Source organism: Peromyscus leucopus, chromosome X, assembly GCF_004664715.2.
Source record: "Peromyscus leucopus breed LL Stock chromosome X, UCI_PerLeu_2.1, whole genome shotgun sequence".
Taxonomy (NCBI): Eukaryota; Metazoa; Chordata; class Mammalia; order Rodentia; family Cricetidae; genus Peromyscus; species Peromyscus leucopus.
The window spans coordinates 66,393,879-66,418,610 of record NC_051083.1 but is presented as its reverse complement, the minus strand read 5'-3'; the positions used below and the strand labels follow the sequence as shown (position 1 = coordinate 66,418,610).

General features: G+C 34.9%; 1 protein-coding gene across 3 annotated transcripts; it reads right to left on the bottom strand.

Moving 5' to 3' along the window:
* Positions 1-23,303, bottom strand: LOC114704899 (putative P2Y purinoceptor 10). 3 transcript variants are annotated; one of them, XM_028886406.2, is made up of 2 exons: positions 23,084-23,303; positions 1-2,591 (listed from the first exon to the last, which is right to left on the bottom strand). In XM_028886406.2, the coding sequence occupies exon 2, from the start codon at positions 2,404-2,406 to the stop codon at positions 1,348-1,350; it is 1,059 nt and encodes a 352-aa protein (XP_028742239.1). In that variant the 5' UTR covers positions 2,407-2,591; positions 23,084-23,303; the 3' UTR covers positions 1-1,347. The 3 variants fall into 3 exon arrangements, with proteins under 3 accessions (XP_028742239.1, XP_028742238.1, XP_028742237.1); XM_028886405.2 differs by lacking the exon at positions 23,084-23,303 and adding an exon at positions 22,603-22,769; XM_028886404.2 differs by lacking the exon at positions 23,084-23,303 and adding an exon at positions 22,432-22,615.
* Between the last annotated feature and the right edge of the window lie 1,429 nt (positions 23,304-24,732).

Genomic DNA, 24,732 nt, shown 5'->3' with positions numbered 1-24,732 from the left:
TGAAATTTTTAATCATATGTAATAATAATATTATAATCACACTCATGAAACATGAAAGTAGTGAAGAAAAAGAGAGATGAAAAGGGACACATGCAAAATGTGATAAGGGAGGTAATCAAATTCAAGAGGTAACATGTGTATCGAGAATGCAGAAAAGAGAATACAGGAAGAAGGCACCAACAAGAATTGGAGGGCAGTCAAGAGAAGGCTGTGGGGAGTAAATAAGAAAGTACAATGATGTATGCATATGAAAATATCACAATGAAATCCATTCCCTTATATGCTAACCAAAAAATACAATAAAAAATAAAAGGCTATTCAAAAAATAGACAAGACAAAAATCGTAATTTTATAAAACTAACTATTGCTTTATAAAAATTCATTTTAATGATACCCAATATTTGAAAATAGTAAGCTTCAAATTTTCCAATGGGAAAGAGTTATATTAATAATGATGCAACAACAGGAATTTTTTTGGAATGGCAGTGTTTGTTCTGCATTAAGGATAGGATTCAATTCATTTCATTGGTATATTTTGCTTATAAAAACTTAGGTTCAACTAAATCTTAGCAAAATGAAAACTGCATGTATTGTGTGAATCTTCTGGAATCTGTTGATTTAAATGTATCAAATGAAGTTGTCTGAAGTTACATATGAAACAATCAACCTAGCCAGAGAATGACACAGCTGATTTTAATAAACAGATAAATGAGACTATTTTCCAATTAGTGCCAGTAAACATAAATATGCATCACATCACAAACAGACATTTAGGCAAAGAGATTTCATTTTGAGCCCTTAAACTCAAGTTTGTTAAATATGCAGAGCGCAATCCTGTTTATGGTGTTTGCATTGTGGTTTCCATGGTAATTTTGAGAAGCTCATCTGAAAAGATTTTTTTCTTCAAGGTGAGAAAAAGAAAATCTTATAGGTATTTTAAGTTATAATATTGTTAATTTCCATAATTTATGTTAATATGAAAAGCCATCCCTCTGTAATACAATTGGAGAAGTAGTGTATGTTTTCTAAATAAAGTTAGGGTCATATTCTGATGTAGACTTGTCACTGTTTAGATAACTTGTACATGTCCACTATTTTTTAATGTATTTTGTTTTTCTCAGATGAAGATGAGATGATTGTCCCCATTTCTGAGGAACAGATGTGAGACTCCTTCTGTTGATTATCACTTTCTGTGAAAAAAGTCTTTTTCTCAGAAGGTCCACAAATGATTTTGGCATAAAGAACTCCAGTAGACAGATTATTTTGAGTGAAGTGGCCATGTTTCTTCAAGATGCTCAGTATCACTTTGAAATGACATGGCTAACCTGACAGAGTATAAAGGTTATTCTAGAGAATTATTTCATCACATTGTGTTGGAGCATCCAAACATTCAAGAGAGATAGTCTGAAGGTTCTCATTCCTCTGATGAATTTCCAAAGTACTGTTCTTACATCGCACACATGACTGGATGACCAAACTGCCATGTTCTGAAAATTGATCACGAAATTCCGAAGTCATAAAATAATACACAACTGGATCAAGGCAACAATTCAGATTTGCAAGACACAGTGAGATAATGTGGAAACACAGAGTGCTCTTAATAAAGGAGCAGTTGGAGAAGACATGTTGCTTCACCATCATAAAGAATGGGAAGTTGAGATGGTAAGGAGTGAAACACACTATGAATACCACTGCACACATTAGGACCATCCTCAAAGCCTTTTTCCTCTCTTTAATATTCTGAGGTGGATCTTGGAATTCCTGTAAAGATTTTCTTGTTTTCCATGTGCAATATGTAATAATTACAACAGGCAATACAAACCCTCCAAGTTCAGCAGCAGTTACCATGCCAATGGAGGAAGCCATACTAATGTCATGAAGCCCTAAATCAGCAAAGCAGGAGTCATTGTTGTTGGCTAAGCCAGCACTTCTCAGGATAGGAAGTGGCAAACAGGCAGTCCCCACAATGACCCAGATGGCAACACTGATGCCCATGTCGTACCTACGCTTCCAGTTTCTGGCTCTGAATGGCTTCAGGAGAAAAAAGCACCGCTGAAGACTGATGCATGTCAAGAAGAAAATGCTGGCATACATGTTGAGATATTTCAGATAGAAGCAGAGCAGGCAAAGGGCCCTCTGGAATGGCCAGCGATGGGTGATGTAATAGTAAATCCGAAGAGGTAAGGACAGGACATGAGCGAGATCCGCCACTGAGAGGTTGATCATGAAAATGATGGCCTTATTCTTCTTGCTGATGAAGCGGCACAGAACCCACAGGGCTGCACTGTTAGCCAGGAGACCAGGGATGAATATTAAGATATAGGTGGTTGCATACAGAGAGTGCTGAAATGGCGGATGTGTATCATTGCAATTACTCTCAGCAGTGCTGGTACTATTGCTGCCCATCTTGAATATCTCAGTATGTTCATCAAGGTAAACTATAGAGTTACAACTCCTGCCCAAGGATATAGGTGGTTGCCAAGAGGACGTGCTGAAACAGCATTTGTAGATCAGTGCACTTTACTTTCATACTATTTGTGCTGTTAATTACCATCTTGTGCATTTATGTTCCTTCCTTTGCATAGTGGTTTCTGTGGAAAATAGAATAAAGATAGAGTCAGAGGCAGGTCAGCACATGTGAATATGCATATTAGTTGTATTCCTACCCGAGACATTAAATGTGATCTTTCATAAATTTGAAATCTCTCATCTATGTCAAATTAAAATAGTGTAGCAATCTGCCAAGAGATAAATAGCAGTGAGGAAGATATTTTCAAGAATGTAAAAGATCACTGTTTTGACAATAACTTCAGTCAGGTTTTTACTTTGACAGAGAATCATCGAAGTTGTAAAAATAAACAACAGCCAAGATCTCAAGGCCCATCAGCCCCCAGACAAATATTCCATCGCCCTTATGAAATTTCATGTTTCATTTGTATACCTGTTTCTGCCCAAAGTTTGAGATTTAGCAAAGTTATTGTCATCAACTATGGGATAATGAACTCTTTATCCATTTTCAATAGCTACTTTATAAATTATTAGATGGTTGTTAAGGTGAGCTATGAACTCTTGTTAATGGCACATGCATTAGGAGCCTAAGCAAGGGCTGGCAGCTCACTAGGCTTTAGGAAGGATAAGGTCTTAAGAAAAACAGGGCTCCCTTCTTCAAAAATTGACTGAAATCAAGGTTTGTTTTGCTAACATCATGTTAACACCTTTTAAAACTCTTGCCACAAAAGTTCGGTGTTCATTAACAATACCATGGCAGCTTCAGACACTCATATATATTGAAACTATCTTTTCACCATTTCAGTCAACTACCAGAATGTGTGACGCTCTAGAGGGTATCCTGTCATGAATGAAGCAAATGGGAGCTGCTTGCCTTTAACTCTGAAACCCAGTGAAAATTATTCCTGTAAATGGTTGTATTTCCAGTGGTCATAAATTTTGGAGATGTCTTCCATTTATTTAGTGACTTAGTCTCAACTTAGTTTTTCTTGTCAAAGACAAAATAGTCTACTCCCTGTTAGACATAAAAGATCTTCAAATATCTGAAGATAACGATCATGTCTTCTCTCAAATCTTCCTTATCCAGATTCAACATTCATTTCCTAATATGACATGGTCCTTGTTCTTGGTTTTGTTTTATGTTATGACTTTATTGCTTTTGGCCAAAAGCCACCACAGTACAGCTTATTTCACCCTCGAAACAAATGTTTAATTAGTGTTTGATGATTTTTAGGAAATATGTTTTATATAGCTGATTTTAAACACAAAGGGGTAAATAACATTTTAGTGCTTCATTGTACTTTTTAGTACTTGAAAGGACAGCTAGTTTGCTACACATTTTATAAAGTTAAAGGAAAAATGAGACAGCATTAATGGCAATAAGTACTCAAGTGCAAAAGTGAAATGCATATGTTACAATGCCTCTTGAATTAGTTTGCAAAGTAATATGGGGTCTAGTACCATGTGTACAAACCTAGACACGGTTAATTAAAAATTATAAGGATGTGATCAATCCAGACAAAGCCCATGCAGTGCCAAAACCTACTTGATGTCTCTGCAGTGAGTCCATGTAACACTCTGATAAACTCTATTTACTGTGCTGAAGTCAAAACCTACTTGATGTCTCTGCAGTGAGTACATGTAACTCTTGGAGAAACTCTATTTACTGAGCTTAAAGTTCAGTGCAATCAAACAACCAGGTCACTCAGGCAAACAGCTACTCTAATTTTTTTCTCTGAGTTAAATATGCTGCTGAATCAGGCAATTGGTCCAGTAAAATGTAAATAGAGACAACACTATCACCTTTTTATAATTTCCTTGAACTAATTGAAATAATTGATATTGTGCTTTTTTTATATTCAAGCTAAATCCTTTTAAATACTTGCAAACACAAACCAGGTGGAGTATTGAAATACAATCAGACAATTAGTGCTTATGGTCATCTTTGGTTTAATTATAAAAATGAATAACAATTACTAAATACCCATTTTAGCCAGATTCTATGATAAATACTGTGTGTGCACTCTATCAGTCTCTGACATCAATGCTATGAAACAATAAGATATAATGACTGTTTTGTCAGATGAACAAACTGAACCTTCCAAAAGGCAAGGCTCAATTCCACAAATTATAGAAGTAATTTTTCTGGCTTCACATTATCCATAATTCTGATCATTCTCTTTAGTGAGCATCATATAATATTTCTGGCAAGATGAGGTCACTTTCCCTTTCCAAGTGGTTTTGCTGTGGGAAATAGAAATCTCCCACATGCCAACTAATCATTCTCTTATTACATCTTCTCCTCCCAAATAAAAGTCAAGTAAAGTGTCTTGACTATTTGAAGGGTCTGTTGACTCTTTGTTGGGTAGATAATTTTATGAAGGACAAATGAATCTGAGAGACAGAAAGTCTCTGTGAGAGGAAGGGAATAAGTAGGGGTGAAGGAGTGTCTGGGGATTAGGATTTAGCTGTGATGTTTGACTTGACCACCAGGTGTCATAAGTACACCGATGTTCAAATAGGTTGACTCATGAAAGGAATGTTTGAAACCCCATTAATAAAAAAATTAAAGATCAGTAGCCATCCTGTGAACTTCAGAAACAAAATCCTTCAAGAGTATTTTAGAAAGCTTGGTTTATTATTGTTATAAGCTTGCACACTTCATAATAATTTTCTAAAGACTGCTTGGCTTCTAGATGTATTGTAGATTCCTAAATTATAGAGCTGTTAAAGGCCATCTAGATAAGAATCAATCATTTTTCAAAAGAGGAAAACAATTCCAGAAAAGGGAAACCTAAAAGTTACAAATTTACACAGAAAGTTAGTGCTGGTGGCTGAACTGGGGTCTCTTGGTTCTCACCACAGAATAATATCAACTTTTCCAGGAACTTTGTAGATGGAAAGCACATTTTTGTAATTATACAATAATACAAATGTTCAGAAATGAACCAATGCCAGATTTAGACCACTAACCTTGACAGTGAACTGTTACAAAAAGAGGGATTGCTTCCTTCCAATTTTTCCAGAGCAAATACACTATGTTTAAAGGAATAATTCTAGTCCCTGGGGATAAGATTGTGTAAGAAGCCTCCTTAAAAAACCTAGTTATGTTGCTCTTAATCTTTCATTATTTATACACATAAGGAAATGAGTACCATTAGAAAACAGATAAGCAAAGACAAAACAAATTTTTATTAATATAAAACATTCAGTTTGAGACTCTCAATACTGTCTGGTTTTACACATACACACAGACATTTATATACACAAAAGTTTCCAGACGTAACATTTTAATTCATCACTTTCCAGGTAATTTTTCTATGTATACTGATTTATAAATGAATTCATAGTTAGCCATTTAATTGAATTTGATTTGTGTATACATATACTTCTATAAACATAGTTTTAATTACTTAATCACAATTAGGATAAAATTCCATGTCAATAACATCTAAATGATAAATTTAATGGATGTTTACATTTTAATTAGAATTATATAATGTATTTTATTTAATTAATGGACATTGTAGTATAATACCATTTTCTTTATTATTAGAAACAATGGGAAAGTCCAGAATGGTGGTACTTGCCTACAATCCCAACATCGGGAGGCTCAGGCAGGAGGATCAGGAGTTAAAGTTCATCATCCTTTACATAAATAGGACAAAATCACCCAGGGGCTATGTGAAATCTTCTCTGGAAAAAAAATACATTAAAAGTTATGGTAAACGCTATTGCATACTCATCTTTATATATTTGAACAACTGGTTCCTTAAATTTTAAGTTGAATTGCTACGCATTGAATCAGTAATTCAAATTATCCAAGAAGGCTTCCCATATGAAATTCCAAAGTTCATGTTCTTTAATGTAACATTACAGTGTCAAGTACGTTAGTATTCCAAATAGAACTTTGTCTATCTGGTAGAAGAAGTATGATGTAGCTAACTATGACTCAATCAAATGGCATGTGACAAATTATGCAAGCATATGTTGAACATATCTGTATACATTGTTAAATAGTAAATTAAGCTGAATAACATATCCTTCACCTCATCTAGTTACAATTTTCATGAGAACATTTAAAATTTCCTGCTGGTAATTCTTCAGTATTCTAAGTATTATTTGTTGTTTTGTGATGGTGCATAGTAGATCTCCAGAATGTGTGACTCATTGCTTAGCACCCTGCTAAAGAATCAGCTGTAGTTAGAAAACTATGACAGTTATCTCAACATCATAATAAAAAAGAATCTTGAAAGTTCCACTTTTAATAGGCTTGAAACCACAAATCCAAATACTTTAACACATGGTTCTTAAAGTTAAGCATGCCACAGAATGATCTAGAGTGAAGTTCTACCCAGAATTTTTCATTTAGTAGATCTGGGATGGAGACCAATAATAAGCATTTCTATTAATTATCCCATGTGATCACTGTTTGAGAAATCACTACCCTAACCCACTTCCAATACAAGCCAGAGTTGTTTTATCTGGGAAAAAAGTATTTTTTTCCTCACAAATATTGTGAATCACTGTTTTTTCTTTTCCACATTGGATATGAGGAAATTTTTCACAAGTGCTTGGTCTAATTTCCAACAATTTGTAGTATAATCTGGCATGTTTATCTATACTCAGTTATCTTTCCCTTCTCACCATTCTGGAAAGAAATGCTTAAAAAACATTTAAGGGATATTTTGCTCAGTGGTTAAGAGCACTTGTTGTTGCAAAGGTCCTGGGTTCCATTCCCAACACCCACTTGGAGGGCTCACTATATCCTCAGGCACTAGGCACACATGTGGTACACAGACATACACTCAGATAAAATAATCATACACATAAAATAATAAGAAATAAATCTAAAAAATTGAAAAACAAGTAAAAACTGCATCATATTTAGGGTTTTAAAAATACAGCCAGATTCTCTATTTAAATAGTAAATCTTCCATATTTGGGAAACAATGTCAGTTATCTGAATTAGTTATTATTATCCAATGTATCTTTGAGAAAAGCTTAATGAACTTATTTCTGAAATGTCTTATACAACTAGTTCCTTACAAGTTATTTTTAATGTTCAGAATCACCACCATGCTGTGGCCTAAGCACTTGTATAAACAATGTTTCCCAAAATTCAAACCACGCTAAGACAAAACATGCATTATAGGAAAACAAATTACGTTGTCTTAAACTTCCTAGTCCTCCTCCAGTGTCAGAAACTTCAAAACAGGAGGTTCAATAAAAGTCAAAGGATACAGTGGTCTTAAAAAGACTTTCTTTGGCTTCAGAATGTAACTGGTAAAAACACTTTTCTCATTTGTGGCTGATTTTTGTTTTAACAGTAAAATCTATTTCTGATTTTACCACCACCCCCTCCCCCAGAATTTGGAAAAACTCATAAACTTTGTCCCAAAACCACCTATTTCAAATTCTTTTTTATCTGGTGCCAATGTAAGTTAAATTCCGTTTTCTGGCTTTATTTGTTTTTCTTCCTGACAGTCAATATACTATAGTAGTACAACTACAGACTATTTTCAGACAGACCTGAGTTTGAAAGCAAGTATCTGTGCTTAGGAGCTGTTTTTCTTGATTTATCTTATCTACAGTCTCGTAAATTATACAATGTACACCATTGTTTATATGTTCAAAGAAGGAAGCTAATTTTCACAATGTTTGCATCTGGTATATAGTAATGTCACAATGCATGCTGCTTTTCTTCTCATTTGTTTTGTGAAATTCTTCTGAGTCATGAGAGAAGACAAAATATAAATACATTTCAAAGCCCGGCTTAAGTTTCTTGTACCTCAGGAAACTACTCCTGACTTCTTAAGCCCTTGTTGACTTCAATTTTCTTTGGATTTTTGATGTATCTGCCAACTTACAACTTCATGGATACCATATTTCATGAAAATTAAATTTACTAAGAATTTCTAATGTACCTTATATCATTTAATCCTCATGACATCTCAATATTTGATACCTGGAAGCAGATATGCAATTTTATATTATTTGGGGAATTTATTTTGAGTTCTAACCTCGTATTATCTTAGTATTTTTGAAACATAGCTCCTAGTCCCTTAAAAGTGGGTATTTACATGATGCTATATGATCACACTGACATATATTCAATCCACACAACACATGATACCTTGAACATGTTTACCGACTAGCCTCATACATAACCACCAAATCATAATATGTCTGTTTTCCTGGATTTTAAAATATAGAGTCACTTCTTTTATCCTGCTTCACTCAGCCCTATTCTGATACAGGTGGCCATCAGGTCACCTTCTAAGTAGTCTCTTTACTTCCGATGAAGCTTTTTTGTTTGTTTGTTTGTTTGTTTGTTTGTTTCTCTGTGTAGCTTTGAGCCTTTCCTGGAACTCAGTTGGTAGCCCAGGCTGGCCTCGAACTCACAAAGATCCGCCTGGCTCTGCCTCCCGAGTGCTGGGATTAAAGATGTGCACCACCACTGCCCAGCCAATGAAGCTCTTTGAAAGTAAGCTGACATTGATCTGAAGTGGAGTTCTTCAAGGTAAAGCATTATTTGTGATTCAAGTGTAAACAACTAAGAAAATCACTCAAAAGTGAAAGCAAAAAGAACAAAATAAATAAATCAATTCAAATGTTCATAAGGAAATGTTTATGTAGCACAAATGAAAAGGAAATGGAGTATTAAATAAAAATGTCACAATACTATAAAACATTGAGAGAATGAGTATTCAAAAAGCCTATTAACACCTAATCTTATTTTAAATTAAATAAAGGCAAATTAGACATATCAGGGGATAGTTAATACATTGGTAAAATGGAATGAGACAAATACATTCAACTATATGTTGCTTACAAAGAACAACTGAAATGTATCTTCAGTATGCACAAGACTGTGGATTTCATCTCAGCATCAAAATGTTGAAAGAAATCCACTAATTTGCTGGGCAGGGCATATGGGTAATGATGGGTGAGCTAAGACAAAATGGTTGCTTGAGCTCAATAATTCAAGGCCAGGCTGGGAAAAATAGCAAGAGGAGAGATGAATTAAAAGAAGAAAATTTTGGAATTTAACAAATAGAAACAAATTTACAAACAAACTCTTAAGTAACACATTCGTCAAAATACCACAAGAAAAATATAAAAATGTTTTAATTTGTCCTTAGAGGGAACATTTTAGATTAAAGGATATATTAAAACTGACAGCATTTTGAAATCTATGACCTAACCTTCTACATTATGGAAGCATCAATGGAAAAACATCACTAAATCAGAATCTATCGATATAAAAATAGAAAATAAAGCATGAATAAGCAAAAAGGAATGAAAAATAATAGAAAAAAATCAACAAAACCCAAATTGGCTCCTTGAAGGCATAAACAAAACTTGCAAGCCTTTAACTTGACTTGCAAAAAATATTAAGAAAAAATCCACAATAATAACAAGATTGAAAGAGAATACATTATTACTGGCAGAATTAATGATTGTAGTAATATTAACACCAGTACAATGTTTACATAGCTAAATTTACATATTTACACAAAACAGTCAAAATGTATATTTAATGTTTCTTTTTAAGAAATGAATGAACTTAGGAATAAAGGAAATAAAATTAATGATAAATAAACACATCACAATGAAAAGTGTAAGCTCCAATGGCTTCACTATGACTCTTAAAGCTTTTAAAGAATTACACTGAAGACTTAATATTGTTAAAACAGCAATGCAGCGAAATTGTTGTATACATTAATTGCAATTCCTGTCGAAATCATAGCTACCTTAATTACGGATATTGGCAAAATGATGCAAAAATTGCAAAGAGCTTAGGATTGATAATAGAAAAAAAGCTAGAAGATGCACACTTTGGCATTTCAAAACTCATTTTAAAATGACAGTAATCAAAGCAAGGTGGCTGGAGTATAATGATAGACATAAAGATTAATGGAATATATTTTAAAGTTTAGAAATAGAACTTTCACATATGTGGTCAAGAGATTTTCTAGAAGAGTGGCAATGAAATGTTAGGAAGAAGGAAGAATAATAAGTCAGTGATCATGGAACAACTAGATAGCAGGACAGACAAACATATACTTGAACTTGATAGCCATGACTGTCTTGATCCTTTCCTTTATAAACTCAGTTATAAAGCTATGGTCCTACTTATTTAATCTATGGTACTATCTATTTAATCTCTGTCTCTCTGTCTCTCTCTGTCTCTGTCTCTCTGTCTCTGTCTGTCTGTCTGTCTGTCTGTCTCTCTCTCTCTCTCTCTCACACACACACACACACACACACACACACACATTCACTCCTATCTTATGAGCTCCTAAGATGATTCTATATCTTTTCAATTGTAGATAATATTGTAAAAAACATAAGCTGCAGTTATCTCTTTTAGAACAAAAGAGTGGTTTTCTTTATTGTTATTTTCATACATGTACATAGTTTATTTGCATATTATCTCCATTCTCTCTTTCATCTTTCAGCTCTTTCACATCTTTCTCCACTTTCACCACTGGTCAGAGAGAGAGAGAATGCTAAGTGTTTTATTCATTGGAAGAAATATGATAGTCATATTTCTTAGTCTGGTTTATTTTGTCTAGAAGAATGACCTACAATTTTTTAAAATTTTTCCTTCTGATGAAACCATTTTCTTCTTTGTGCTTGACTAATATCCCTATTATACATATACACTTCCGTTACCTATTCATCTGTTGATGGACATCTTGACTGATTCCATATCTAGCTTATTGTGAATAGTAGTGAAATAAATATGGATATTCTTGCATCTTTTATTCCTCAGATATATACTTAAGTGATATTTCAAGATCACATGGTAAAAAAAAAAAAGATCACATGGTAGTCCTGTTTTCAGGTTTTTGAAGACCTTCCATACTGATTTTCATAACAGCTGGACTAATTTACTAATTGACATTTTAATCACCAGTACATACGGGTTCATTTCTCTCATACATTATTGGTTACTTTCCTGTTTCTGAGATAAAATGCCATGACCAAGAACAACTTATGGAAGAAAAAGATTAGCTTACAATTCTAGAGTGCGAGTTCATAGGAGCAAGAGGAGACATGACAGCAGGCAGCTGGAGTAGGAAGCTGAAAGATCATCTCTTCAACCCCCAACATGAATCAGAAAGCTATAAACATCAAATCCCACCCCACCCCCAATGCCAGTATTTCCTCCAACAACAAGATTCCATAACTTCCACTAACAGGGCCACCAACTGGGGACCAAGTCTCCAAATAGCTGAGCTTACAGGGGCCAAAATCTCATTCAAAGCACTATACACATAATACTAATATTTTTTATTTGATGGTAGCTATTCTGAGTGCTTCACAACAGAATGGCAATGTAGTTTTGATTTATGTTTCTTTGCTGGCTAAAATTCTTGAGCATTTTTCATTTATTGCTTCCAGCACTAGGTAGTGGGTAGATCGGCTTATTTGGGGCAAGTAGGCAGAAGGGAAGTGGGCAGTGGCTCCACCTTCATGGGGATCATTAACACCAATATCTCCCTCTTGTCCTCACGATTTCTCCTCGTCTTTGCTTCTCACAAGGATGGAGCCCTACCTTAGGCAAAGCTGTGTGTATAACAACTACTTGGAAACTGCTTATGCTGAAAATCACTGACTCCTCCCTTGTACCCACAGGTTATTTAAAACAGAATGAACCTGAAACCATTGCCATAATTTTATATCTATCTTTCTGCTTTACATTAGCTGATGGAAAGGAACTAGGTCATTGGCCTTATATCTATAAGGGCTGAGAAATTATACTTCTTGCCCCTGATTATTGTTCTGTTTAAACCCAAAGCTCATGTTAGTTCTGCAAACATGAATTTGGAGCCCTTGGACTCCTTTACCTATTCCTCTTCAGAGTGTTGTCATGTTGGATAACTTTTCTCTTTCTGCTTTTTGCCATCGCTTATCTTTTTAATTAACTATTGGAGTGTGTAACCAATCAGGCTGGCTAGTTGGGATGTTAATGTTTGAAGACATTTCCATGACCTGACTAAATTGCATACTCACTTGACTTTAAGGGAAATCATTTAGATAATCTGAGTAGGCAGCATTCAGCCAGCTTTAAACTGTAGGTGTAGAGGCTTCCATAAAGACACCTGCAGATAGTAGCTTCTGTCTGTCCCCTTGATCCTGCTTCTTCTAACAGGACAGTCTGACTTAGGAATTTCTGTGTTGCCTAGTCAGCATCTATGATTGTCTAGGCAATACTTTGCAACCTGTAGCTGGAGTTTTCTCCAGTCATATCCAGCACCACAGACCCCACAAGCACATATAAAATAATCACTCAGAAGCTCATATTAATTTAACTGCTCGGCCATTAGCTCAGGCCTACCACTGTCTAGCTCTTACACTTAAACTCAGCCCATATATATTAATCTATTCCTTGCCACATGGCTCGTGGCTGGCAGTATCTCCCTGCCTCAGCCTTCCACTTCCCAGAATTCTCCTCTCTCTTTGTCCCGCCTATACTTTCTGCCTGGCTACTGGCCAATCAGCTTTTTATTATCAATCAATCATCCACAGCAGCAAACCTATCTCATAATTTATGCCCACTACTAGTTCTGTTCCACAAACTGGATGTTTACTGATTCTAATATGAGTTATGGGAGCACTTTGTTTTAAAAGGTACCATCTTAAGGATGAATTTTGGAATTTCTCCTGGACTTTTATGAATTTGATGTTCACTAATCTGATTAGAACTAAATGCATCAATGACTATTGTATATAGTGAAGAGGCCATGATAGCCCAGGGCATGATTTGGTAGTAGAGGTACTCAAAATACTGCCATTGAAATTTTCTAATCAATCTTAAAGAAGATAAATTTGTAGAATACCTCCATTTATCATTTTAGAATTAAAATGTTCAAAATGTAAAATTATAAGATAGAGTGAGATTGGCTGCTTACTACTCAATATGCAGGAGGAAGTGGCAAAAGAAAATTCCAAGCCCAAGATTTCAAATTTGAAGCTGAAGCTTCATGTTGACAATCTACAAGCATTTTTATTTTCTACTAAAAAAAAAAAAAACTTATCATCTGTAGTCATAAGGCCAGTTTAGTTCAACCAAAACAAATGTCATCTTTTAATTGACTGAATTATAACACACATTAAGTTTCCAATTGCATAAATACTTTTCTTAAAGAGGAGCATTGACTGGAAACACACAGATAATAAAACTGGAATGGAAACATATCAGCAAATCCAAGTGATTCTGGCAATACTAAACAACTAAATTGCTCTGTGTTCTCTCTAGTCAAAACAGGCCTCTGAACTCTGCCTAGAGATTTTACTGTCCCTTTGCCTAGGAATTTGTAAGAGCATTCTGTGCGATAGTTGCCTCTGATTCTCTGCTAGACTCATTGCCATCAGTCTTCATGCTTCTAAACCATTCTAGTCTTAGTAGGTGTTGACAAGTAAGACACAATGTATAAACCACAAGTTTTCTAGATTTGTGAAGTTTCTATTTGTATAGAATATGTTGAGACAACCCTATAAAAGTGGTAGGTGAGCTGCTGTTTGGAAGTCAGTATGTCCACATTTGGATGAACTATTCAGGCTTTGCTTTTTTCTGAATGTTTGCAGTCCCCTAAAATCTGCATGTTAGAACCTACTCATCAATATGATGACACTAAAGAGTGGGATTTGGGAGAAAGTGGTTAAGTGAAATTTTTATGAATGGAACTAGTGACTTTGTAAAAACTGTCCTCAGAGACTTGCCTTGCCTCCTCCACCAAGCAAAGATGTATGAAGAATCTACCAAGTACATGCCAAAATAAAAAGGAATCAGTACTAGACGCCATGGTACCATGATGGTGTACTTCTTAGCTTCTAGTTTATGACTATAAGATATTCAGCTTATGGTGTTTTTTTTATAACACCCGAAATAAACTAAGAAAATAAATGTGTTGAATGATCCAGAAACTACTAATTTTTATTGGTATTCAGGTCACAGCCTCTGGAGAAAGTCAAGGTTGTAGTGCAACAGAATTAATATTTGTGGTGTCAACAGATGACAGTACTATACATAAGGAGCTTTTTTTGAGACCCCTTACAGGTGATTCACAGTGCAAATTATTATAATTTTGAGGGGGAAAACTGTCAACCTTTTCAGGTAAATGCTGTTATTTGAGATATATCTTTGGAGTTGTTTGTAGGCCTTTGTAGACATGCAACATGACATTTTTGTTGGACATCTTAAACTAGATATCCTGGACCTTTCAAGCCATAAATTTGTAAATCAAAGTCCACAGTCATGACTATTATGTATCACGAATGCCTGTTGACCAAATAAGTAAGTTCTGGTATGGTTTGCAAATGGTTCTATATGATATGGAAACACAAAGGTGGACAACTGCAACATTATAGCATAGCACCTTCCTGTGACATCCCTGAAGACTATAGCAAAGTTAATCCTCTCAGTGGGAAGAACATTTAGAAGTGTCCTTGACTATCTATTTTGCTCAAAAGTTGGAGTCCAAGTAGGCATGATAATATACAAATTCATGTGCCATAGCTAATGTTTATATGGATGATAAGTGATTCAGAAAGTGTACTATGCTGAGAAAGTTTGAGAAACAAATGTCTGGCTAGAATTCTCTGGATAATGTAAATATAATTGTAAAATGGCTATGTAAGCATATGAAACCTGTCTTTCTTGATTAAGAAATGAAAGCTAATGCCTTGGGCTGACAATTCATGTCCATTAGAATGATTAAAATTAAAAATCAGAAATAAGAACTATTAGAGGATATGAATAGCCATTAGAGTCTATGCATTTCTGGCTAGGTCATCAGATGTAGTGCTGCTTTGTAAAATGGACTGCAAGTGGTTCAAGATCTTACACATAAAATTACCATATGAGCCAACCATTCTATCTCTATGTATTACAACTGAGAGAAATCAAAGCTTCGACAATGATAAAACTCATACATGAATGTTAATATCAGGATCGTTCATAGAAGTAAAAACAGAAATAAATCACAAGCCCATCGACAAAAATGGATGGATAAAATGTGATGTCAGGATTGGGACAAAACATAGTGACATATAAAAATACCATACAAAAAGATCAGATAAAATTACTTTACAAGCAAAAGGGCTGGTTTGATGTTTTAACAGGAAATACTGCAATCAATTTTATTAATATGTTAATGGAGGAAACTCACAGGAACAAACAAACTAATGAAGAAAAGGCACTGGACAAAATCCTGCATTCATTTTAAAATCTCTCAAAAACTAGAAATATTCATAAACCATCTCAACAAAATCAGTAACAAATAGTGTTATCATTCAAAATGCTAGCCGGTGTAATAAGACAAAGAAAAGAAGAAATAAAGGGCAAATCGAAAAGCCAAAAAGATATGTTCTCTATTCTAAAACAATGACTATCATGTATGAAAAAAATTAATGAATCCCCCCCAAAAAAATCTCATATACATTACAATGATGTATTTATAACAGTTTAAAACTCCATGAATAGTTGGGCATAAATCTAACAAAACATATACAGGAACTATATTGAAAGCCACAAAATGTTGATAAAAATTCCAGGTTTATATTAAAACTATAATGTGCTTATTGATTGGGAGATTATAAAGACTATAGATTATCCAATACCAAGTGGCCATCCTAAACACTTGCATTTACAACCAATACAATGTGTTTATCTCTCTATATATTATGAAAATGATATATATGTATGTACCACATATAGTATAAAATATACATATTACATATATTGCATACATAACAATAACAGTTTTACAAGAAGAGGTTTTGAATCTGAAAGAGAGTTTGGTGTGCTAAAGTTAGAGAAGGGGAAAGAAGGGGCTGATGTAAATATAGTTTACTCATGTATGAAATCCTCAAAAAGTTAAAAATTATATTTAAATGTTTAGATGTGTTCTTGTTAGTTTTTGTCAACTTGACACAAACTACAGTCAAATCCAGGAAGAGGGAATTTCAATTGAGAAAATATCTCCATCAGATTGGCCTGTCAGCAAGTCCGTGGGGCATTTTCTTGTTAGTGATTGATGAAAGAAAGTTCAGCCCACTGTGGGTGGTGCCACCCTTTAGCAGATGGTCCTCAGTTATATAGCAAAGCAAGCTGAGCAAGCCATGGAGTACAAGGCAGTAAGCAGCATTACTCTGAGAACTCTGCTTCAGTTTCTGCCTTCAGATTTTTTACCTGGGTCCCTGCACTGACTTTCTTCTGTTCAGGAATGTGACCTGAGAGGTCTAAGATGAAATTAACCCTTTCCTCCCCAAGTTGTTTTTGATTAGTGTTTTATCACAACAGAGAATCAAACTATGGCAGATATACACTCTCCCCAGATTGATATGTAGTTTACTAGTACTCCCAAACCCCAGCAGATACTTTTGTAGGATATGGAGTTGCTTATTTGAAAAGTTGTATCATAAGGCAACGGAACTAAAACAACTAGGATAATTATGAAAGACAAAAGTGAGAACAGTCACTGTATATAATTTTGTGGCTTCCTTTTCTTTCTTTTAAATTTTGAGGCAGATTTTCACTTAGTAAATCAGACTAGTCTTGAACTTGCTCTGTAACTCAGGCAGACCTTGAACTCATAAACTTTTGGCTAAGCCTGCCAAGCAGCTGTGATTATAAGCTTGCTCCACTATACCCAATTGTGACCACCACTGCAATCGAGACAGCATAGTATTGTTGGACACTAAAAAAATGAATTAAGTAAATGAAAATAAAAAGAATAGGCCAACATAAAAATGCACAATTCCCCAGTTTTTACAGAAGTGAAAAATTTAATGAAGAAAATATAGCCGTTCAATCAATGACATTTTAGCAACTATATATCCATAGGAGAATAAAGGTACTCTATTGTTAAAAACTATGTTTTACTAAACTCAAAATGCCTCATACTTCAACCTATAAAATATAATGGTATAAAGTATGGGGGGGATGAGAAGTCTTCAAAATCTGTTAGTAAAATGTTCTAAGATATGACACAAAGTGATGATATAGGAAGAAACAAAATGAAATAACTAAATTTGACCTCACAAAAATAGAAACCTCTGTTCTATGAAAGAGTAGCTTAAGCCAGGCGGTGGTGGTGCATGCCTTTAGTCCCAGCACTCAGGAGGCAGAGGCAGGCGGATCTCTGTGAGTTCGAGGCCAGCCTGGTCTACCAAGTGAGTTCCAGGAAAGGCACAAAACTGCACAGAGAAACCCTGTCTTGAAAAAAACCATAAAAAAAAAGAGTATATTAAGAAGATGTAAAGGCAAGGCACAAGTTTGAAGAAAATGCTTCAGTGCTTCAAATCTAAGAGATTTTTATTTGATGTACACATTAAGGAAAACTCTTAAAACAAACAATAAGAAATCAATGTAACTAGAAATGGAGAAAGAAGATGAACAGGCATTCTTCCAAAATGGAGCTGTGAAACATACATACATTTACACATGCGGGGGAGAGATTGCCACCATTAGGGAAAGACAACTAAAACTACAATGAGTTACAATATTATACTTAATAGGATGTATAGAACAAAAACTATTTGCCACAGCGAATGCTAACAAAGAATCAGAACAAGTGAGTCTCTCATACATTAATTCTCTTAGGAAATGTACAACTGCTCTGCCAAGATGTTTGACAGATTTTAGCAAACTAACAACACACATACTATAAAGCCTAGAAATTTTATCTCTAGGTAGATGCCAAAGAAAAATAAAACCATATCCATAAAAAACTTGTAAACAGATGCTCACTGCCATTTAGATGTAATATTCTCCCCCAAAACAGAATGGAAGCAACTTAAACACTTTAGTGGATTTATAGATAAATAGATAAACAAGGTTTATTATATCCCTATGCTGGTATCATGACTAACAATAAAAATGAACCAACTAGTGGTACAGGGAACAAACTATATAGGTTTCAAAGAAATATGCTAAGTGAAAATGGCCCATCTATAAAGATTATATATTACTTCATTCTATTTGTATAGTGTACTCAAAACAAAACATAGATGTGGAAAGCAAATGAAAAGTTATCAAAGTGCTATAGACTAGGGTGGGTTCTGATGTAATGGTATAGCACAAGAGGACTTATTTGATGATAAAGGATTTCCCAATTGATTGTGATGTTGTTTGAGAAAATGTATGTATATGATAAAATACACACATGAATACTTGCCAAAACTGATAAACTATAAATAAGTTTTGCAGTCTAGTTCATTTATATCACTTTCAACTGCCTGATTTTGATAATGTAGGATCGTTTCTTAAGATCTTATCATTGGGGAAAGTTTGGTAAAGTGTACAAAAGGAATCTGTACTATTTTCTCAATTTCTTGTAAAACAAAAATATATTTACAAATAAAAAGGCTTTCTTTTACATTTCTTGCTGAGATCCATTAAGGTCAACTGGCTGGAAACTAATAAAAGAGGGTTTATCTCAGATGTTTCCTATCTAATGTATTTGGAGAAAATCTTTGCATCTCCACCCATGCTGTTGAGTGTGAAGCGTGTGATCCAAAATTAAGAAATGATTTTCTGATTAGCTTGCAGAAACTTCAGAAGCATCTCAGAAAAACAATCGGGTAATTTGGCAGCCATTGAACTGAGTCTTCCATCAGACCCAGCTCTCAAGTGAGAAATTCTGGACGTTTTACATTAAGTCAAGCCCAACCCTGGATTCTCTGACCTGCACACAGAAATGCCTCAGCATCCCTTCAGTCCAAAGCCAGCACACAGAAGCCATCCAGAAAAAGAACTTGTGCACACTGCTGGTAGGAATGTAAATCACTACAGTCACTTTTGAAAACAGAATTCAGTTTCCTCACAAAGCTCTAAGTAGAAGTATATGACCCAGTAATTGTAATCTTGAGTATATATGCAAATAACTTAGATCAATATGTTGCAAAAAGATATCAACACTTTTATGCTAATTCATGATTATTTACAAATAGTCAAGATATGAAAGCAGGAAGTCTATAAATAGATGAATAAAAAATGTGGCATATATACACAAGGAAATACTGCATGGCATTGAAAAGTATGCTACATGTAACAATATGGGTATACCTGAAAAACAATATGCTAAGTGAAATACACCAAGTTAAGAAAATGCTATATAATCTTATATGTGAAATTTAAAATATTGATTTATGGAAACAGAAGATAGAAAAATGGCTGCCAGAGACTAGGGAGAGGATAGAGAAAGGGAAAATAGTAATTAAAGTATACAAGGTTAGCCAGGCATGGTTATGCATACCTTTGATCCCAGCAGTCAGGAGATAGAGGCAGACAGATCTCAGAGTTTGAGGCCAGCCTAGTCTACAGAGCAAGTTCCAAGACAACCAGGGCTTCACAGAGAAACCCTGTCTTAAAATACAAAAAAAGTATAAAGCTAAACAAGAAGGAATGTTATTGTAATGAACTTCATTATGGGACAATAATAGTAAATAACAAATGTATATGACAAAATTTCTAGAAAAACACATCTTTAACATTTTTACTTCAGAAAGATAATCTGTGATCAAAAGATCATGCTGTAGCTCATAAACATACACTGGTATTTGCTGATTAAAAACAAGTTTATGAGGAAAATAAATGATTGAAAAGATAAGGAAATTACCAAAGTAAAGTATGCCACATATCTGCAATAAAGTTGAAGATGGAAAATTAAAATTTCCAAACCCAGAAAAGAAAATTTTACTCAAGTATTGACAGTGTTCCATTTCATAGCTATGTTCAAAGATTATCTAGGTATGGTGCATATGTATTTCAACTACACTCTTGGTTAGTAAGTAGGCAGGATGTACAGAGCCAGAAAACTTCTCTTTATACTGTGCTGTAAACTCTCCCCCCACTCTTTGTCTCCCTTACCTCCTTTTCAATTACTTAGTACATTTCCAAGTGTCGGACTTCCTGGTTTGTGAAAACCTACCAGCTGACCGAAAAATTCAGCCTATAAACTCATTAGCTAATTTTTCACTAGCTTAACCTTTTACCATGATTAGCATCACTTGTGTTTCACAAGAAAGAAGAACTTTGAGAGACCGTAAATAATCTCTAGATTAGATTATTCATAATAACATTTCTGGTTAGAGGCAGACAGAAACACTTGCTGGACAAAGAGAAACACCCAGTAAGAGTCTTGTTTTTTCTTTCCCAGCCCCAGAATACTGTACCTAGGTAGTTGCCAATTTGTAAGTCTAACTCTAATGGTATATTATAATTTTATACCACTAGAACTTTCAGACAAGTATTATTTTTCCAATCTTGAGCAAATAAGTTTGACCAAGTGGAAAATGTCTCATGCTCTAGTGAATAATTTCTTTCTCAGCCTTCTAGGACACACACATTCACAGTTGCAAAAAGTAAGACATCAGCACAGAGTCAGCCAACAGAAACCTCTCCCTTCCCCTAGGGTTCTACAATTCATCAAGCGTCTAGTCCCTACTAAGCTCCAACTTGGTGTTAAACTGTGCTGTTGGGGACAGAGAGATGATTAATTTCCTTCTTCCCTCATCTAGTTTCAGAAGCTGGTTGAATAACTGATCTTTCTTCCCATTAAACTTCCTGGGTGGAGTGGAAGAAAGGGAAACTGACTGGTAGAGAAAACTCCACCCAGAACTTTTTAAGTCTACTGAGGACATCTTTTGTCATAATCCCACCAAAACTGTTTCTAAGGAGGGTCTGTCCATGGAGTGCTGCTGATTTCAGCCCTTCTGGAGGTTCCCAGAGCAGTGCAGCTGCTTAGCCTGCCTGGATTTCACATACTGGCCCAAGTATCAGTCACTTTGGAACAACTTTGCTATAGGAAAAAAGCCCCACCCATACTTGTGGTTAGAGAGATTAGGCAGAGCTCTCTCAATAGCAGACAGTATAGTGCCACTTGGCAACCATAATATACACATAGTGCCATCCTGTGAGTCATGCTCATGTACTCTACAGCTGTTAGTTTCATTTTGTTACTGGAAAAAAACTAGCAGTACAATAAAGCGTTTATCCTAAATTTTTACAGAAAAAAAAAAAACCTTCATTTGGGGATCTTTTTTTAAAAGAGGAATTTACTGTTTCCAACACTTCCTTCTGGGGAAATTAAATCTGTACAAAATACACTGATTTGCTCACCACAGGAAAAGGAAGGTGTTGGTGTAAATGGGTTTCATTTATATTTTCCTAATAAATAGGTTTCACTTATATTTTACTACAGCTTATAGTCTCATCTAGAGTCATATGTAATCTTACATATTGTGGATAATTTTACATATCAAAGAATCAAATTCCACGTGTGAAATTAGCAGACTTTAAAAAGAACACGTTAAAAAAAACACAGAAGGAATTCCTTCTTAAAAAGACAGCAAAATGCTTGGAACGCCTTCTGAAAATGCTTCCCATGTTCTCAAATTAAAAATACATCCAAAGAAATGTTCATCGTAAGCTGAGAATCAGCCCCATTGAGACTCGACAGCTGTGCTAGCTTCTAGGGCTTGATGAAAATCCTTTTGTGCTATTTGAAGCCATCACATCCCACCGGAAAATGCATGCATGGAAAATGTCCCAATTCAAGAAAACATGTCAAGTCTCATCTTATGAAAAGATTAAGGCACTTAGATGCATTTACTATTTGAATGCTGCTTTAATTTGGTTGACACAAACCATGAGTTTAAAATTGTAAGTTTATTTTCTCCCCTTGGCTCACACTAACAAAAATGCATTTAATGAACCACAATCTATTTTAACATAGAATTGTTAGGAGCAATGTTTAACACAAGTCTGGACCCCTGGTTTTTGTCAGTGGCATGTTAAATTGTAGAGAAAGGAGCTTTCTATCTAGACAGCCACATTTCCTCTCCGAAAGCATGCAGCAGTTTCAGCGAACATTTTAACCACTTAAACTTATAAATAGATATTACCTCACTGAAGTCTCCATTCTTCATAACAATATATCCCCCCAAAGGTAAGATATAGCAGACTCAGAATTAAGTTTTCAATGGAAGCAGCAGAAATTCCCACTGTCGTTTTCAATTCACAGAAGCTTTTTAGTTCTATTTTTGAATGTATGAAGAGAAAGCCAAGAACCTTACCCTTTCTACCCAGATATCCTGTAGTGAACTGCAGGCTTGTACAGCTAGAAGAGGAAGTAACGTAGTTTATTCAGCAAAACAGGAAAAAAAACAAAATCGTTTACCTCTAATGGGAGGTAGAACTGTTCGTCAGCATCACTCAGTTGTTGGGGAAGCATTCGCCTCAGAGAATATTGTGGGCAAAGTAAATTCAAATTTTGGCTTTGATAAATTCAGAGTTTCCATGATTTGTACACTTCTTCAATCAGGAACAGAGTATCTGACTTTAATTTGCCACGTATTACCATGGTTTTCTCAGTCTCCTCTGAACATTTAAAGTGTGTGCTATGCAAAAACCCAGCTTAACCGTTAGAATTTTATTTTACTATTGAAAAATCAATTGCTATGTAATTAAAATCCTAATCACGGTTCTACAGAAATCAATAAGTATCAACTTATATATCAATCCCCCATTCTCTTTCCATTGTATTTCATTCCTTACCATAGCATCGTTCTGCAGCAATCTTCTGGCATCTACTTCTTAGGGAAATCCATTTCTAGTGCTCGCAAAGCTACTAGGTAGCTAGCTACTCCACAGTCTGCTAAAACTATAGAAGATACTATGCTTCCAGATATCATTACACCCCATGTCTACAATGGCTAATGTTTCCATCTAAAGACATAAAAGGTCATGTGGCTTTGCTATGTACTTTGACAGAGAATGTGTCAAGAATGCACTGAGCTTCCTGCTTTGCACACGCCCATCTTATTCTATCATCAGCTTTCTCCTTCCTTTTTTTTTCCTTTTTCTATGTGTATGCATGCATATATCTGAGTCACATATGACTTTAAGGCTGGCTATAGGAGGTCAATATTTCCAAATTAGATTGTAGCTCTGTTTTGCCACATTATGTTTTAGAAATTAAAGAATGGTAATAATAAGAACATCTTTGAGAGTTTTATTGGGTCACGAAAATGTAATGATTTGAGATCACCAAAAAGATTGTGCTCAGTAAGGTCACCCCAAAAGATGAATAAATGTGTGAATTGTGGTCTTCTTTGTGGTTAAGAATTGCATCTTCAGGGCTGGGGAGACGGCTCAATAGTTAAGAACACTGGCTATTCTTCCAGAGGACCTGGGTTCAATTCCCAGCACCCACATGGCAGCTTACAACTGTCTGTAACTCCAGTTCCTGGGGATCTGACACCTTTACACAGAAGCACATAAAATAAAGTTATAAAAAAGAATTCCATATTCATATACTTATCTTTAACAATACTAACTTTAACATATGAAATGTTTAAGAACATGTTGTAAAGACATTGTTAGGGTAGCTTTAAGCATGGCTGAAGAAAAAGGAAATGCCTAAAAAGCATCACAATGTCTCAGAATGAAGTGTAATAAAGATCTCAAATAAAAACTTTCAGAATTCTATAATCTTAGTCTTGGCCCCATTGAAAGGGTTAACTGGTAGTTGTGTACAAACTTTCATCTAAAAACATTAAGTGAAGCAAAAACAAAGCTTTGAAACTGAAAGTTCCTCCCCAGTGATCTTAATTTTACTATTTTATAGTTTCAGTATCTAAGATGCTCATGGGGCTCTCTGGAAACTTCTTTTATTCTAGACCTTTTCTTTTTTCATATAGTAGTTTTCTATCTTCTCATGTTGTGGCAGAAACAAAAAAATGAGCATGATATTGCTATGAGGCAAGCAGCCTAGAGAAAAAAAAAAAGGAAAAAGAGATTACCCAGAAAAGCAAAGCTAGCAAAGCCAGGATTAGTATCTGTCTGTCTTAGGTTGCTCTGATACAACGCCCCAACAAGAGCAACTTAACATAGAAAGGTTTTGTTTTGTTTTGTTTTTCATCTGCTCACAGTTCAATGTACAATGCCTCATGGCAAGGAAATTAACTGGACATAGGTTAGAAGTAACTGGTTATATCATATCCATAATCAGCAAACACAGAGCAATGAATGTGTGCCTGCTCTACACCTTTTCACCACCATAAGCAAATTAGACTGTAATCTTTTAGTTTAAATGCACTCAAGGTCTCAGAAGATGGGCAGAATGCAGCCAGATTCCTGATTTTAAAAAAAAAAAAAAAACAATCAAAAGACACCTAACACAGTTTTGATAGATAGGAATCCTT

Bases quoted from the DNA above. Each gene is read 5' to 3' on its own strand.
- LOC114704899 (XM_028886406.2), bottom strand. From the start codon at position 2,406: ATGGGCAGCAATAGTACCAGCACTGCTGAGAGTAATTGCAATGATACA.